The sequence below is a fragment of the Capra hircus genome, chromosome 8, assembly GCF_001704415.2.
Source record: "Capra hircus breed San Clemente chromosome 8, ASM170441v1, whole genome shotgun sequence".
NCBI lineage: Eukaryota > Metazoa > Chordata > Mammalia > Artiodactyla > Bovidae > Capra > Capra hircus.
In genome coordinates this window covers 24,660,085-24,675,142 of record NC_030815.1, presented here as the reverse complement: position 1 = coordinate 24,675,142, position 15,058 = coordinate 24,660,085, and the positions used below count along the sequence as shown (strand labels likewise).

Below are 15,058 nucleotides of genomic sequence, written 5' to 3'. Positions count from 1 at the left end.
TCTGTCTCCCTCATTTTCCTCCCTGAGCTAAACAGCAGAGCAGTGGTGACAGAGAGAGAGGGAGAGAGAGAGGAATGAGTGAGTGAGCGCATGTGAGCTTGTACCTCTCAGAAATGTCCTTGTGATGGGAGCCAAGAAGAAACTGAACACATTCCAGCTATTTGGCTGCAGGTTTCCAGGAAGCCAGGCCTTTGTATAGAGCAGATGCTCTGTAACAGCATCTTGAACAAAGAAACCTAGATAGTGCTTTAAATGAGCCACACCCGCCACATTCACCCTTTCCTAGCAAACGTCTAATGCCAGGGGTCTCTACGCGGGGGGTCATTCCTGGCCTCTACTTGATAAGACAAGGCTCTCTGTCAGGTTGGCTTATTTCTGGGTCAGAACAGAGTAATGAGACAGGATGTTTCTCCAGTCTTTTCCAAATGAGGAAAGTGGGATCATCGTGGGGCTTTTGAAGAAGGATGCTAAATTATGCTGGATGTTATTGCAGTATTCTATTCCAAACACTTTTAGAAATGTTTTCGTATTTTTACCTTCTGGCACCAAGAAATATGAGGAAGAGCCCAAGCTGTGTGGTCACATGGGCCTGGGGGTGAATCTCAGCTCCATGTCCTAGGAAGTGACCAGGTGTGAGCTAGTTAACTCCTTTTGCCTAAGTTTCTTTCTACTTATGCCTATATATATGTGTATATATAAAATTAGTAGATATACACTTTTGTTGAATGAGTACATGTGTGAAGGCCCATAATAAAAAAGCGGAGCTGTTTCTCTTTATTTCCTTATTTGTCATTAGTTCTTTCACCTTTTGAGGCAGTGGCCCAAGAACCCAGTTTGACAACACTGGAGGGGATGTTCTTTTAAGCTGATCTACATTCAGACTGTACTTTGCTGATTATAAGATGGTATTGTATTCATAGCACCCAGTACACAATCGTGGAAGATAATAATATTGATTATGGTAATGATAATCCTGGAGGGAGCAGATCAGACATGTATGCATTTATACCACACGAATGCATTGCTTTAAATTATTTTTTGAATTGAATGAGTAATTTGTGTACACAAACAGTCAACAAAATGTAAGTCACCCTTCTGCCTCAGACCTTCATTTCCCCTTTGCAGAGACAATCACTGTGGTAGTTTTAAAACATGGTTGCAAATTCTTTGAAATTGCTGCCATCAAGGGTGTCATATGCTGTAGGACACTGATAATTTTGTTGCCCTAGACGATTTATGATCGCTCTGACTAGTAGAGTTCAGTGGAGGTGACTCTATGTGACTGCTGAGACTAGACTAACCAGAGACCAAGGAGCTTCCCCTTGTGTGGCAAGAACACTGACTCTTGGAGCCCGGACCTCTTATGAAAGACATCTGACTTGATGCTGCCATACAGTGAGGAAGCCCAGCCACACAATAGGTTCTCTAGGAAATGATCCCAACTGAGCCCAGATGTTGAATCATCTCTGCTCAGGTGCCAGAAACACGAGTGAAGAAATCTCCAGAGAGTTCTGCTGCTGCTGCTGCTAAGTCGCTTCAGTTGTGTCTGACTCTGTGCGACCCCACAGATAGCAGCCCACCAGGCTCCTCTGTCCCTGGGATTCTCCAAGAAAGAACACTGGAGTGGGTTGCCATTTCCTTCTCCAGTGCATGAAAGTGAAAAGTGAAAGTGAAGTTGCTCAGTCATGTCCGACTCTTCGCGACCCCATGGACTGCAGCCCACCAGGCTCCTCCGTCCATGGGATTTTCCAGGCAAGAGTACTGGAGTGGGTTGCCATTTCCTTCTCCACCAGATAGTTCTAGCCCCCAGTCATCTAAGCCTTCCCAGCTGAGGCCACAGACATTCTGGAACAGAGACCAGCCATCCCCAGTGTGTCCATTTGAATCCCTGATCCACAGGATCCACGAGCAAAATAACCTGGTTGTCATCTCACACCACTGAGTTTGGGGGGTGGTTCATCATGTATATTTGCTAACCAGAACAATCACTATCATCGTGCATCTGTCCAGAGAAATTTCAAGCACATATATACATACGCATGTGTATAAGTCATCCTTTCTTCCTTCCTTTTGGGAGCAGGCTCTTGTCATATGCTGTGCTTCCCCTCCTCCCCCGACAAGAAATAAATTTAAAAAAAAATGCTTTACTTACAGGTTTCCGAACATCAGGTAAGGTAATCCAGAGAGGAAACACTATGGGGAGAACAATTAGGAATGTGACTTGTTTGCGTGGATCAGAAGGCCAGGCCAGGCTGAGAGGCTGGTCTTCTTCATCTTCACCTGCCTCTGTGGTCTGTTGTAGAAACAGAGAGATAAACAAATAAACAAAAAAGACAATAACGTCCTCAGGCCACAAAGCAAGGAGGGAATCTCCGGATCCCACTAGGAGGTTTCTTGGATCATCTCAGCTGCTTTCATCTATGGACTTTTTAGGTCTATAAGAGAATCCCATCTGTCACAGTCTGACTCTCAGGAACAAGAAATACATTGCTCAGCCATGTGGATTTAAGAACTTCCTTTCCTGTTTATCTTCCCTGGTGTCTCAGATGGTAAAGCGTTTCTATCCCTAGGTCGGGAAGATCCCCTGAGGAAGGAAATGGCAACCTGCTCCAGTACTCTTGCCAGGAAAATCCCATGGATGGAGGAGCCTAGTGGGCTATAGTCCATGGGGTTGCAAAGAGTCAGACAAGACTGAGCGACTTCACTTCACTTCATTTTCCTTTCCCTGAACATTCTCTAGCTTCCTGAATTGATCATTTCAACTGGAGTGAATTACAGCTCCCATCCATGAGCTTCATAGGGGAAACCATGTCTGCATAGCGAAGACCCCAATTATGCAAATCTATGTTGCATTTGCAGGCTTCCCCTGTTGAATGCAACATATATTTGGCTCGGTGGTAAAAGAGTCCTCAGGTTCCATCCTGGGTCAGGAAGATCCACTCCATTGGAGTGGCAACCCACTCCAATATTCTTGCCTGGAGAATCCCATGGACAGAGGAGCCTGGTGTGCTACAGTCCATGGGATCGCAAATAACTGGACGTGACTTAGTGACTAAACAACAATGTTGCATTGCAGAGAAACAAGAGAATGGAAGTAGAGGTGCTAAAGGTGTGGGTGTGGCGTGCACAGGGCCGCAGAGCTGGGGGTAATTCTCAGTGTTTCTGTCCAGGCAGCAAGCAGCCTGCGTTTTATCTGCTGCCTGCTGAAGTCAGCAGCTTTTGAACTCCCAGAGCAAAAAGGGGGCAGAAGGCAGATCAGGGCCTGGCAGGATGACCATTAGCCTATCAGATGGGCCCTCTAAACCTCCAGCACGGTACTGCAGATAGCATCCATCACTCCCTTCCCTGCTTGTTTAAACATGAAAGTGTAGCAGTCAGGACCATGCGTCAGATCTAAAAATATCAATAGGAATTTTCCACTGATGCTTCCTTTTGAGACCATATAAATAACACACACAGCTCCTGCTCCCCTGTGTCCCCCACCTGGGACTCTTGCTTCCAGTGTCCTGGAGTATTTCAAGCAGTAGCACTGAATCCCACCAGCACCTCTCCCTAGGGAGGTGGCGGGTGGGCCAGTCTCAGGCCATGTGGTCTACAGGAAAAGCATGTGACGAGAGGCAGGAATGAGTGACGCCCGACCTGCTACTGTGTTAGGTTTACTTAGTTATAATGTATACCCTAATCCTGCCAAAAGGATTTTTAGTGGCTTACAGAATCACCCTCACTTTCTCTCCAGGAGTTGAAACAAATAATTTAAAAAGCTAATCTTAAGCCATACTGAAAAAGGTTCTTTCTATATGAGTGTATGTCCTTGGCAGCAGGTGAAAGAATTTTAAACACCCAATACAAGGGAATTAAGAGGATTAGGTAGTAAGGCAGAGTCAGGAAGCTGGTGCACATTGTTTGGGCTGTCTGGATCTTCATGAAATATGCTGCTTATGTTCTCCATCTCTTTGTTCTGCAACTCGTTGGAAAAGAAGGAGGATCTAAAATCAGTCATCTACGTTTCCACCTTAGGAAACAGGAAAGTGAAGCACAAATTAGATCCAAAGTAAGCAGGAGAAAAGATAATAAAAATCAGAGAAGAAATCAGTGACACTGAAAATAGAAGGTCAACAGAGAAAGTCAACAAAAGCAAAAGCTGTTTCTTTTGCTATGTAGGGTCCAGCCACTGTTTCCTTTACCTGTCCCTAGGGCTCCTACCCCTGACAGAAGCTTGGGTGTGCTGCTCCTGGTTCTTCTTCTGAGCCACCTCCACCTTCTCCCAGAAGATGGAGCAGATGTAGCAAATATCACTCCCTATAGGGCTCACCAAGCCTCCCAAGAGGTCAGTTGACTACATGAATAATCTCTGTGTAATGAGACCAGTGAAGAGTAGAAAAGAGGTACATGTTAACTGTTTCCTTCCGGATATGATCTTTCTTGTTTTACTCCAAATGAAAGACTTTCTGCTCCCCACCTGTGAGATGCCTCAGGAATTGGGAGGATCATGGGAGAGTTGAGACCTTACATCACATGTAATAAGTACCCTGTCTCATGCAAGGTGAGTGGTTTTATTCAGACAGAGAGGAGTCTAGCATTTCCTTGAAAGACCCATCAATCTGATCTGGTCATCAAGCTCATTCCCCTTCCAGAATGGACACTCCCCCACCCCGCCACGGTCAGGTCCCCCACTGCCATCTGCAATCTAGAAACTTCTCTCTAGACTCTAAGTTAATCTTTTTTTCAGAGAAAAAGGCAAAAGCAACTCTTTATGACTCATATCATTTTAATGACACCAACAGATGGTGACATTTCATCAATAACCCTTCTGCTTATAACCTACGGATTAGCTCCTTTCTCCATCTGCCAAAGTCACCAGGCAGGCAGTGCCACCAGCAAATAGTGGAAAATAATTGTCTGTTTAGATGCATAAGCTCTAAACACACTACTGTCCAATGCAAACAATTAGCTATATTGTATGGCTTCCAAAAGCTGCATTTAAGGTGGCTGTTGCTAGAGCAGAAATGGACAAGGAGAAGATGCTGGGTCTCAAGCTACACAAACAGTGCTCTCTGTGGGGACGTCATGGACTCTTGTGGATGAAGCTTGCCATAGACAGAAGTTCAGGGGCCCAGAACCCTGCAGAGGATTTGAGAGGTACCCAGGGAGCAAGGCTGTCAGTATGTCTTAGGGGAAATTCTCTTTGTCTTTTTGCCAAGTGTAATCTCACTCTGGTTCAATGGGTGACAGCTTGCAAGCTAGTGAGAAAAGTGGGAAAAAAGTACTGTTCCAAGTCTGGGGCTTGTTTTGCCTTTGCCCAAGCTGGGGCTGCTGGCATGCTCATTTATCTCAACCCCAGGAGAGGCTGGGCAATGATTTTCCAGTTTTTCCTGGAGTCGTGGCATCCTGGCTTTGACCTTGCAATAACCCATCTTTACCTCCTAAAACTGCTGTAGCATATCCAGAGAAAATGCAAAAATGATCCAAAAAGAAAAAGTCAACTGTCTCATGATAGAAGGCTTTAGAATAGTGTAAGATCTGGGGTCTCCATAGAATCCCTAGAATTATGCAAAATCAGGGCAGCAATGACTGATTTTGCAACCCCTGACACAGGCTTCCCAGGTGGGGCTAGAGGGTAGAGGACCCACCTGCCAGTGTAGGAGATATGAGAGATGTGGGTTTGATCCCTGCGTCAGGAAGATCCCCTGGAGGAGGGCACAGCAACCCACTCCATACTCATGCCCGGAGAATCCCATGGACAGAGGAGCCCGGTGGGCTACAGTCCATACGGTTGCAAAGAGTCGGACACAACTTAGCAACTAAACGACAATCCGTGACATGGACCCTGAGACTAAAACGCGTGACTCTAAGTTTCCACACAGCGATGTTCTGGTTGTCCAATCTTGAAGGATCCAGTGCAGCCTGGCAGGAATAGTAGGTGGTGGAGGATCAAGAGATTTGAATTTCAAAGGGGAGACAGAACAAACAGCATCAAAGAATTTATTCTTGATCTATTACGAGGAGGCTGGCAAATGACACAGCCAGAGCTTCTGATTGTTCTCTAGTATCTATTCTGCCTGTTATGGATTGAATTGTGTCTTTTCCAAACTCCTGTGTTGGAGTCCCAGCCCCCAGGACCTTAGCTGTGACTGGAGACAAGGCCCTTAAAAAGGTGATTAGGTTAACATGAGGCCATTATGACAGGTCTTAACCCATTGCGACTGGTGTCCTTATAATAGGAGGTTAGGACTCAGAGAGACACCAGGGATGTGCGTGCTCAGAGGAAAGACCACATGAGGATAAAGCAAGAAGGCAGCCAACTGTAAGGAGAGGGGCCTCAGCAGAAAACGACCTCTAGACACCTTGATCTTGGACGTTCAGCCTCCGGAACTGTGAGGAAATAAATTTCTGTGGTTTAAGCCACCTGGCCTCTGATTTTTTTTTTTTTTTAATGGCAGCCCTAGAAACCTAACATTGCCCTTGTGCTTTAGTGACAGAAGGCCTCCTTTTACCTGGGCCTGGAATAAAGTCTCTATTTCCAGCCTTTCTTGTAGCAAGGTGTTGTTATGGGATTAAGTTCTGGCCAATGAGATGGAATGGGAAGGGATCTTCTGCAATTTCTGGGATGTGTCTTTAAAGGGTGGAGGTGTATCCTTCATCACTCATTTCTGCTTCCGGCTGCCAGGAATGGGGACATTTTGGCCAGAGTCTGAACAGTCGTCTTGGACCCACAAGGTGGAGAAAGAGTATAAAAGGATCTGACTTTTGACACCTATCAAGAGCCATTCTGGCCGTCCCTCAGCTGCCTATAAAGACTTGGGAGAGACACAAAATTCTATCTTATTTAAGTCACTGTCATTTTGGGGTTTTGGTTGCTAATGGTGGAACCTTATCCTAGCTGATCCGGTGGCCTCTTTATGAGGAATCAAGGGAGAGAAACCTTTCACATCTTAGCACTAGGAAAACTCATGCTTCTTCTAGAAACTTTGAGACATCTGTGAATCAGGGAAATGATGCTATTTATTTCTTTGCACTGCGGAGTTCAGAGGCAAATTTGTAGCCCCTGACCAGCAACCACAGCACTGGGATCTGAGCTCACCTTAGTCTAGTCTTTTCTAGTCTAGTCTTACTGATCCATTTCCCCCTATCTTTTCCATCCTTTGCTGCATTTTCTCAAAAATAGTCATTTTATCCTTTTCTTTCATCAGATGTACTTTGCAAGCAGCCCCAAGTCTTTGTGAAGCAAGGTGGGACAGACCTAGAAATACAACTCTGCAGTGATCCTACAGAATTTTGGGGATAACTTTATGAGAGAGAGAGAGAGAAAGAGAGGAGAAGAGACAAAGGTGAGATGTTATTCTATGTGACAACATTGTGATAAAAGGACACCTACCTTCTTGGATTCATTTATCAATACTGAAGGTTGGAATCTAGAGGTCTGGCTATCAGAATACCTACCTACAGTGAGACAAGAACACTTCCAGGGGTCAGCACCTATTGGGAGGTCTCTGGAGCAAACAACTTAGTTTTATTTTCCTTTATCTACTGAATGGGAGGAATGGCAGCAGTCTGTCTTGTTTGTGGTCTAGTAGCATGAGAATCCACAGAACGCAAAGGCACCCCACTCCAGTACTCTTGCCTGGAAACTCCCATGGACGGAGGAGCCTGGTGGACTGCAGGTCATGGGGTTGCAGAGAGTCAGTCATGACTGAGCGACTTCACTTTCACTTTTCACTTTCATGCATTGGAGAAGGAAATGGCAACTCACTCCAGTGTTCTTGCCTGGAGAATCCCAGGGACGGGGGAGCCTGGTGGGCTGCCGTCTATGGGGTCGCACAGAGTTGGACACGACTGAAGTGACTTAGCAGCAGCAGCATGAGAATTTGTTCAGCTTCTTTGCACATGATTCTTGTACTATTTCCACTTGTACCTGGTCTGGATGGTTTGCCCCAGCCTAAGTGTCAGGTTTCCAGTGGAGGGGCCTGAGTTGGATTCGTTAGTCCAGTAGCTGCCTCTGCAGCCAGAAAAATATTTCTTGGAAGCAACACAATTTCTTATTTTTATCTGTGAAGGGCACTGTGCAGAATTCCAGTGTGAAGTTGAGCCCACTTTAATGCAATCTCTGTTAGCAGAGAATTAAAATGAATGCCCGGGAGGCATCTGAAAATAGGCCATCTTTGAGTTCAGTTTTATTGATCGGTAATAACATCTCATCTCCAGTTCACGAGGAGCAGTCTCAGAGGATAACCTGAATCTGCCTCGCTCTCAACTTGGTGGGGGTTCGATTCTCCTTTAACCCCCACAAAAGGACCACTCAGTTCAGCACTATAGAATGTCACCTCTTTTCACTGGAAAGTCCCTTCAGTGTGGCATGATGCTCAATAAAGTACAATGCCAGTACTTTCCTATCTATGTAGAAACAGAATTCATTTATGCTAAAACACTGGGCCAAGGTCAAGCTGGGGGCAGGTGAAGATTTACAGTGATTTGTAGTGTAGTAGTGTTAGTCACTCAGTCATGTCCGACTCTTTGCAACCCCATGGACTGTAGCCTGCCAGGCTCCTCTGTGCATGGAATTTTCCAGGGAAGAATACTGGAGTGGGTTGCCATTCCCTTCTCCAGGAAGTGATTTGTACTTCTACTTAAAAATAATAGTCCCTAATACATTTATTATTGCTGCTGATTCTATACTATATCTGTAGGAAAAAACATCAGTTACACCTCTACATTGCAGCCACGCAGGTGCCCACATGAATGATCAAGCAGGGCAAAGCTCACGGAGTGTGGTGCACGCTACAAATCCCCAGCAGGGTCCCCAGGGGCTGGGAGTGGGAAAAACTATCCATAAAAACATTCATTGAGCCTGAGACATGAGGCTGGGCGGGTGAGTGTATCAAGAATATTAAAACTGTCCCCCTCAACAAAAGCCACTAATAAAACACGTGAAAAATCTAGGCTACATGGGAGGCATTCATCTATAGACTGGGGCAATCGCAGGATGCACAGTACCTGAAAGAGGCCGGGGATCAGCAAACGTTAATCCTCTTCCCTTCTGTCCTTAACCTCATCTCTGCAGCTAACTAGCTGTGTGCCCTCAGGCAAGTCAACGGAAATGCTGGGATAGAGAAAGAACACATCCATGCCACCTGCAAGGCATCTGGACCTGGTGTACCTCACCCCTTTATTGGCCCCCAAAGTCCTTTAAAACCTTGTCATTGTGAAGCAGAGTTTGCTTGTCTCCTGCATTGTTTTAATGTGGGACGACATTCCTGTGGACTTCGCTGGTGGCTCAGATGGTAAAGCGTCTGTCTACAATGCGGGAGACCCTCTGGAGAAGGAAATGGCAACCCACCCCAGTACTCTTGCCTTGAAAATCCCATGGATGGAGGATCCTGGTAGGCTACAGTCCATGGGGTCACAAAGAGGTGGACATGACTGAGCAACTTCACTTCACCTCACCTTCCTGTCCAAGAACTTGTCATTCATTTCATCATGTGGACACTAAATGATCATCAAAGACAAGCTGAAATCATAGACCTCTGCAATCATTTGGTAGAGGAGCTTTAGGGCCCCAGATTTCAGAGCTGGAGGAGACCCAGGTCGTTGAGCCCACCCCCATTACTTGAGGACCCTAAGATGAAGTGATATGCGGAAAGAAGGAAGGTCGCAGTGCCAGATTCCTTTCACACCCAACCCAAGGCTCTTCCAAAATACCATATGGCCTTCCCTCCTCACTCCTAAAACACAGGTATGAATGTGCTTTCTGTTCAATTACATCTGGCTTCTCAGCTTTTTGAAGTAAATCAAATCTACTGAAATAGCAATGCTAGCTATGACAAACACTAAGCATGTAACTGACATAATTTTGTTTGATTTTCTTGAGCTTAATTTCTGGTGGGTTGGATGGCCCACTTCCTTGAAAAAGCTGATCAGAAACACCTGATTCTTAGGTGCACTATTTTTCTTGAGCTTGCTATGGATGGGATATTTGTGTCCCTCCAAAATTCATATGATGAAACCCTAACCCCCCACAGTGATGGTGTTCAGAGGTGGAGTCTGGGGAGGTGATCAGGTCAGGGTGGCAGAGCCTTCATGACTGGGATTAGTGTCCTTATACATAACTGGGAAGCTAGCTTGCCCTTCTGCCATATGAGGACATACTGACTAAATGTCCATTTACGATCCAGGAAGCAGGCTGCAACAGCCACCTAATCTTGGACTTCTCAGCCTCCCAAATTGTAAGAAATAAATTTCCATTAGTCAGCTACACAGTCTGTGGTATTTTTCCTTACTGCATCCAAGGCAGCTCTGAAGGGGAAATGAAGGGCAGATTTGGAAGTGTGTGTGGGGAGTGGGGGCCACTGTGATGCTCTCTTCCCTCCTCTACCTCCTTGAGTGACATCTCCAAAGAGCCAGGTTCAAATTTAGAAGTAGGTCAGAAAGATAATAACAAGTATCGTATATTAACACATGTATGTGCAATCTAGAAAAATGGAACAGATGAACCTATTTGCAAAGCAGAAACAAAGACACAGACATCGAGAACAAATGTATGGACACCAAGGGGGGAGAGAAGGGGTGGGATGAACTGGGAGACTGGGGTTGACATATGTACACTGCTATGTATAAAACAGATAATGAATGAGAACCTGCTGTATATCACAGGGAACTCTAATCAATGCTCTGTGGTGATCTAAGTGGGAAGGAAATCCAAAAGAAGGGGACACACACACACACACACACTTATATCCATATAGCTGATACACTTTGCAGCAGAAACTTACACAATATTGTAAAGCAACTATACTCCAATAAATTTTTTATTTTACAAAAGAAATGTGGGTGCTGATAAGATATCAGTGAATGTCAGAACTCCAAATACAGGTGAAAAAGAAAGACTTGTCCTTGAGCATCTCTGTCCAAGAAAAATGTGCAGAAATTTAGCTCAGGTTTGCTATAGGATGAGGTGACAGGCAAGTACACCAAAATGAGGGCTTGAGATTTTACGGCCATTTCATTGCTTGATGTCACCCCTGATTCTCATAATGGTGGATAATCCTGTACTGGCTACTTCTAAAATGAATATCTAGGGGACACTGGAGGAGATGGATTAAGCCCTTTACAATCATAAACTTTCCTGAGGCTCACTTTAGCAAGCAATGAAACGGGAGGCGGGTTATTTCCAGACTCCAGCATTCCATGTTCAAAGGCCAGTGGAACCTCAGGGGAAGAATATGCCCAACAAAACAGCATCATCTTTGAACAGGGATGATGTGTTTCTCCTCCTATATCTGTCCTTTTTCATTATTGAAGCATTAAAAATACTCTCTTTGACAGAGGTGGCATGTTTTATTTTTCCAATTAGGTTTCCTCGGGAACCGGTGGAAAGGTGTGTGTGTGGGATGCTCCTAGAGAGAGAAGAAATCTTGAAAGTGTCTTACCTAATGAAGGGATTGTTGGAGAAGGGATTAATAGACAAAGAAGACCCACTTGTGCTCCAGGACATTCTTTTACAATGTGATTGCTGTTATATAAAATTAACTGAGATAGTCTAGGATGAGCACTTAGAACTGTGTTTGGCACAGAGTAAACACTCAGTAAATGTTAGTTATTATTATTATTGTTAATAAATGGTTAGGAGAATAACTTCTTCAAAGATGTCCAGAAGAAAGAAGTTTGACTTGGTGAATTATAATACTTCCAAGCAATACAATTCTATAATTCAATTTTTTCATGTGAAAGTGGAAACTGCAATAATTGTGTTCTCGCATATATCCATTCATCCAACACTTATTGAGCATTCATTGACTGTAGTGATGTCAACAATCTAATTTACTTTCCTATTTGGTAAGAGGAATAAATAGAAGACCTTTGTAAATAAGATGAAAGGGAAAATTCCACAGCCCTAAGGAGAAAACGCTCTTTTATTTCAGTAGATGGGCTGTAAGCAGAGTTTTTATCTGAAACAAAGCTTCCAAGCAGACTCATAATATTGTGACACCTTGATTCTGTGTTTTGTGCAGAGCTAAAAACAATACTAGAGTTGGAGCTCTCAAACGTAAAATTACCAAAAATGCACAGTCATTCTTTAATACAGTGAAAAGCTCTGAAATCAACATCTATTTGGCAAGTAGAAGGTGCCAAAATACATTCCATGAAGTGCTTTACCACCAAGGAAATCTATTAAAAATGAGATTTTAAAAAAATGATAAATATCCATATGGTTCCTGTATTAGTCTGCTTGGGCCACCACAACAAACACCACAGACTAGGTGGTTTGAGCAATAGAAATTTATTATAAACTCCCACCATAAATACCGACTGCCTCAGGGACAGTAAGTGGTTTTCACCTCATCTTCAGTTTTGTTTCCCTAGACCGGTTGGCCAATTAGTGTGGTCAACATACCAGCAGCTTTTACTTTGTCTATTACAGAACTAGAATGTCGTGCTTGAAATTCAAAAGATCAACCCATAAAAATTCTTCACTACTGGGTTGTGGATCATTTTGGTCTCACGGACCTAAAGACCTATGCTCAAAACCTCTAAGTGACACAAGGGAAAATGGATTTTGGGGATCCCAGAGCTATTGTTCAGAGCTTGCCAAACAAGATGTGTATGAGTCATTTTGAGAGCAAACTCAGAGTTCTGGAATGGGTCAGCAAAGGGCTATAAGGACAATTTCATTTGTCATTTGCCCTACCTGTTTAAAAAGGGAATAAAAACAGGATAGCCATGAAGAAGAAAGTCTGTTAGACACAATGATGAAAAATCAGAGTTTCATTTGGAAAAATTCAGTTACTCAACTCAAAGATGAGTCCTTACTGACTCTTATGGACAGAGTGTTGTGTCCCTCCAAAATTCAAATGTGGTGCTGGAGAAGACTCTTGAGAGCCTCTTGGACAGCAAGGAGATCAAACCAGTCCATCCTAAAGGAAATCAACTCTGAATACTCATTGGAAGGACTGATGATGAGGCTGAAGCTCCAATACTTTGGTCACCTGATGAGAAGAGCTGACTCACTGGAAAAGACCCTGATGCTGGGAAAGATTGAAGGCAGGAGGAGAAGGAGGCGACAGAGGATGAGATGGTTGGATGGCATCATCGACTCAATGGACATGGGTCTGAGCAAACTCCAGGAGTTGGCGATGGACAGGGAGGCCTGGCATGCTGCAGTCCCTGGGATCGCAAAGAGCTGGACTGAACTGAGTGAACTGAACGGAACTGAGGTCATAGGAGTGAGACCCTGATCATACAGGATTAGTGTTCTTGTGAGAAGAGACCTCAAAGAACACTTCTCTACTTCTTCTTGCTCTCTCCACCCACACTCCTCACCCTTTTGTGTATGAAAGGCTCTATGGGGACAAAGAGAGAAGACAGCCAACTGCACGCCAGGAAGAGAACCCTTGCCAGAAACTGAATTGGCTGAAACCTTGACCTTAGACTTCCAGCTTCCAGGACTAGAAGAAAATAAATTTCTGTTGTTTGAACTGCCTAGTCTGTGATTTTTTTATTTTGTTATGGCAGCCCAAGCAGACTGATATGCACCTACCATATAGATAGTAACCTTTTTAAAGTATCTTAATTTTGAATCTTTTTTTTTTTTGCTTTAAAAGAAATCATCATGTTCACTTGCTATAATTTGTTTGAAGTTAATTTTTTCGGAGGATAGTTGCTTTATAATGTTGTATAATTCTTTCTTTAGTGCTGCAGTCTTTATTTTTTAAATTCTTTATTTTTAAAATTTATTTTAATTGGAGGGTAATTGCTTTAAAATGTTGTGCTGGTTTCTGCTGTACAACAACATATGGCTTATGAATTGGCCATAAGTACACATGTGTCCCCTCTGTCTTGAGCATTTCTCCCTGTCCCCCATCACACCCCTCTAGGTCAACACAGAGCACTGAGCTGAGTTCCTGGAGCTATACAGTTGCTTCCTGCTGGCTATCTATGTTACACATGGCAGCGTATATATGCCAATGCTACCCTCTCAATTTGTCCCCTCCTCTCCTTCTCCTACTGTGTCTGAATGTCTGTTCTCTATGCTCATATCTCCATTTCTGCCATGCAAATAGATTCATCAGGACCATTTTTATAGATTCCATAGATATGCATTAATATATGATATTTGTTTTTCTCCTTCTGATTTACTTCACTTTGTATAACAGGCTCGACGTTTATCTACCTCACTGCAGCTGACTCAAATTCATTCCTTTTTATGGCTGAGTAAATAACCCCTTTTCCACTCATTCTTTACTGAGTTTTTGAGAAATCTCTTTATTTTTGTTCCCTGAGTTTTTCAGTGTCTTTGCCCTTGTATTATTTACCAATATCCTTCATTCTCTTGACTCCACTCTTATCTCTATGTGTCTATCACTTATCTCTTTCCAAGAGATAAATCAAGAAGAGGTCAGTTACAAAGCATCTCTTTTGGGAAGGCAGCACCATCCTGCGATATCTGTATTGCCTTCTGAGTAGACATCCTGAACCAACAGAGAACATTTAAATGTCATACAGATTTTTTTTAAAGTGATTAATCTCAGCCTATCTAGCAGTAGGAAATAATTCACCCCTCCTAAAAATACCATTTTATGGTTTGTTTTACATATAGATGGGGAAAAAAACTAGCATCAAGAATTTAACATATCAAACACAAAATGATAAGCTTTCACTCAGCAATGGCAACCTGAAAACATTTCATCTGTTTCTCCATGACTCTGAATTGAAACCAAGATTTCAAAATATTTTGCTGTGAGTGATGAAGCTGTCTGGACCCAAGTTTCCCATGAAGCCAAGAAACCATCTTATATTAATGTAAAATGGCATTTGGAGGGTCTGGTGAAATATAATTACTTTCCTTCACTTTGCATTTTGCCCAAATAATTCTGAGGTGCAACCTACAGACAAGGTGGATTTCTTTCTGTACTGCTGCTATAAATCGGTTTTTGTATAGTTTTCATGGGCTTTGTAAATCCTGCTGATACAAATCATAGAAGATTTGTCAACATAAAAGCTACTGAAGAATCATAAGAAATAATTCAAAAGTCATTCTCATTGTTTTATCATCAATTGGATTACA

General features: G+C 43.5%; 1 protein-coding gene across 4 annotated transcripts in view; it reads right to left on the bottom strand.

The window, feature by feature from the left end:
• The window catches only part of SLC24A2 (solute carrier family 24 member 2), a 276,401-nt gene that overhangs the window by 15,027 nt on the left and 246,316 nt on the right, over window positions 1-15,058 (bottom strand). For all 4 annotated transcript variants that reach the window (XM_013965891.2, XM_013965894.2, XM_018051915.1 and 1 more), the window contains one exon: window positions 2,153-2,293. In XM_013965891.2, the coding sequence (XP_013821345.1) occupies window positions 2,153-2,293 (141 nt within the window). The remainder of the gene's footprint in view (window positions 1-2,152; window positions 2,294-15,058) is intronic.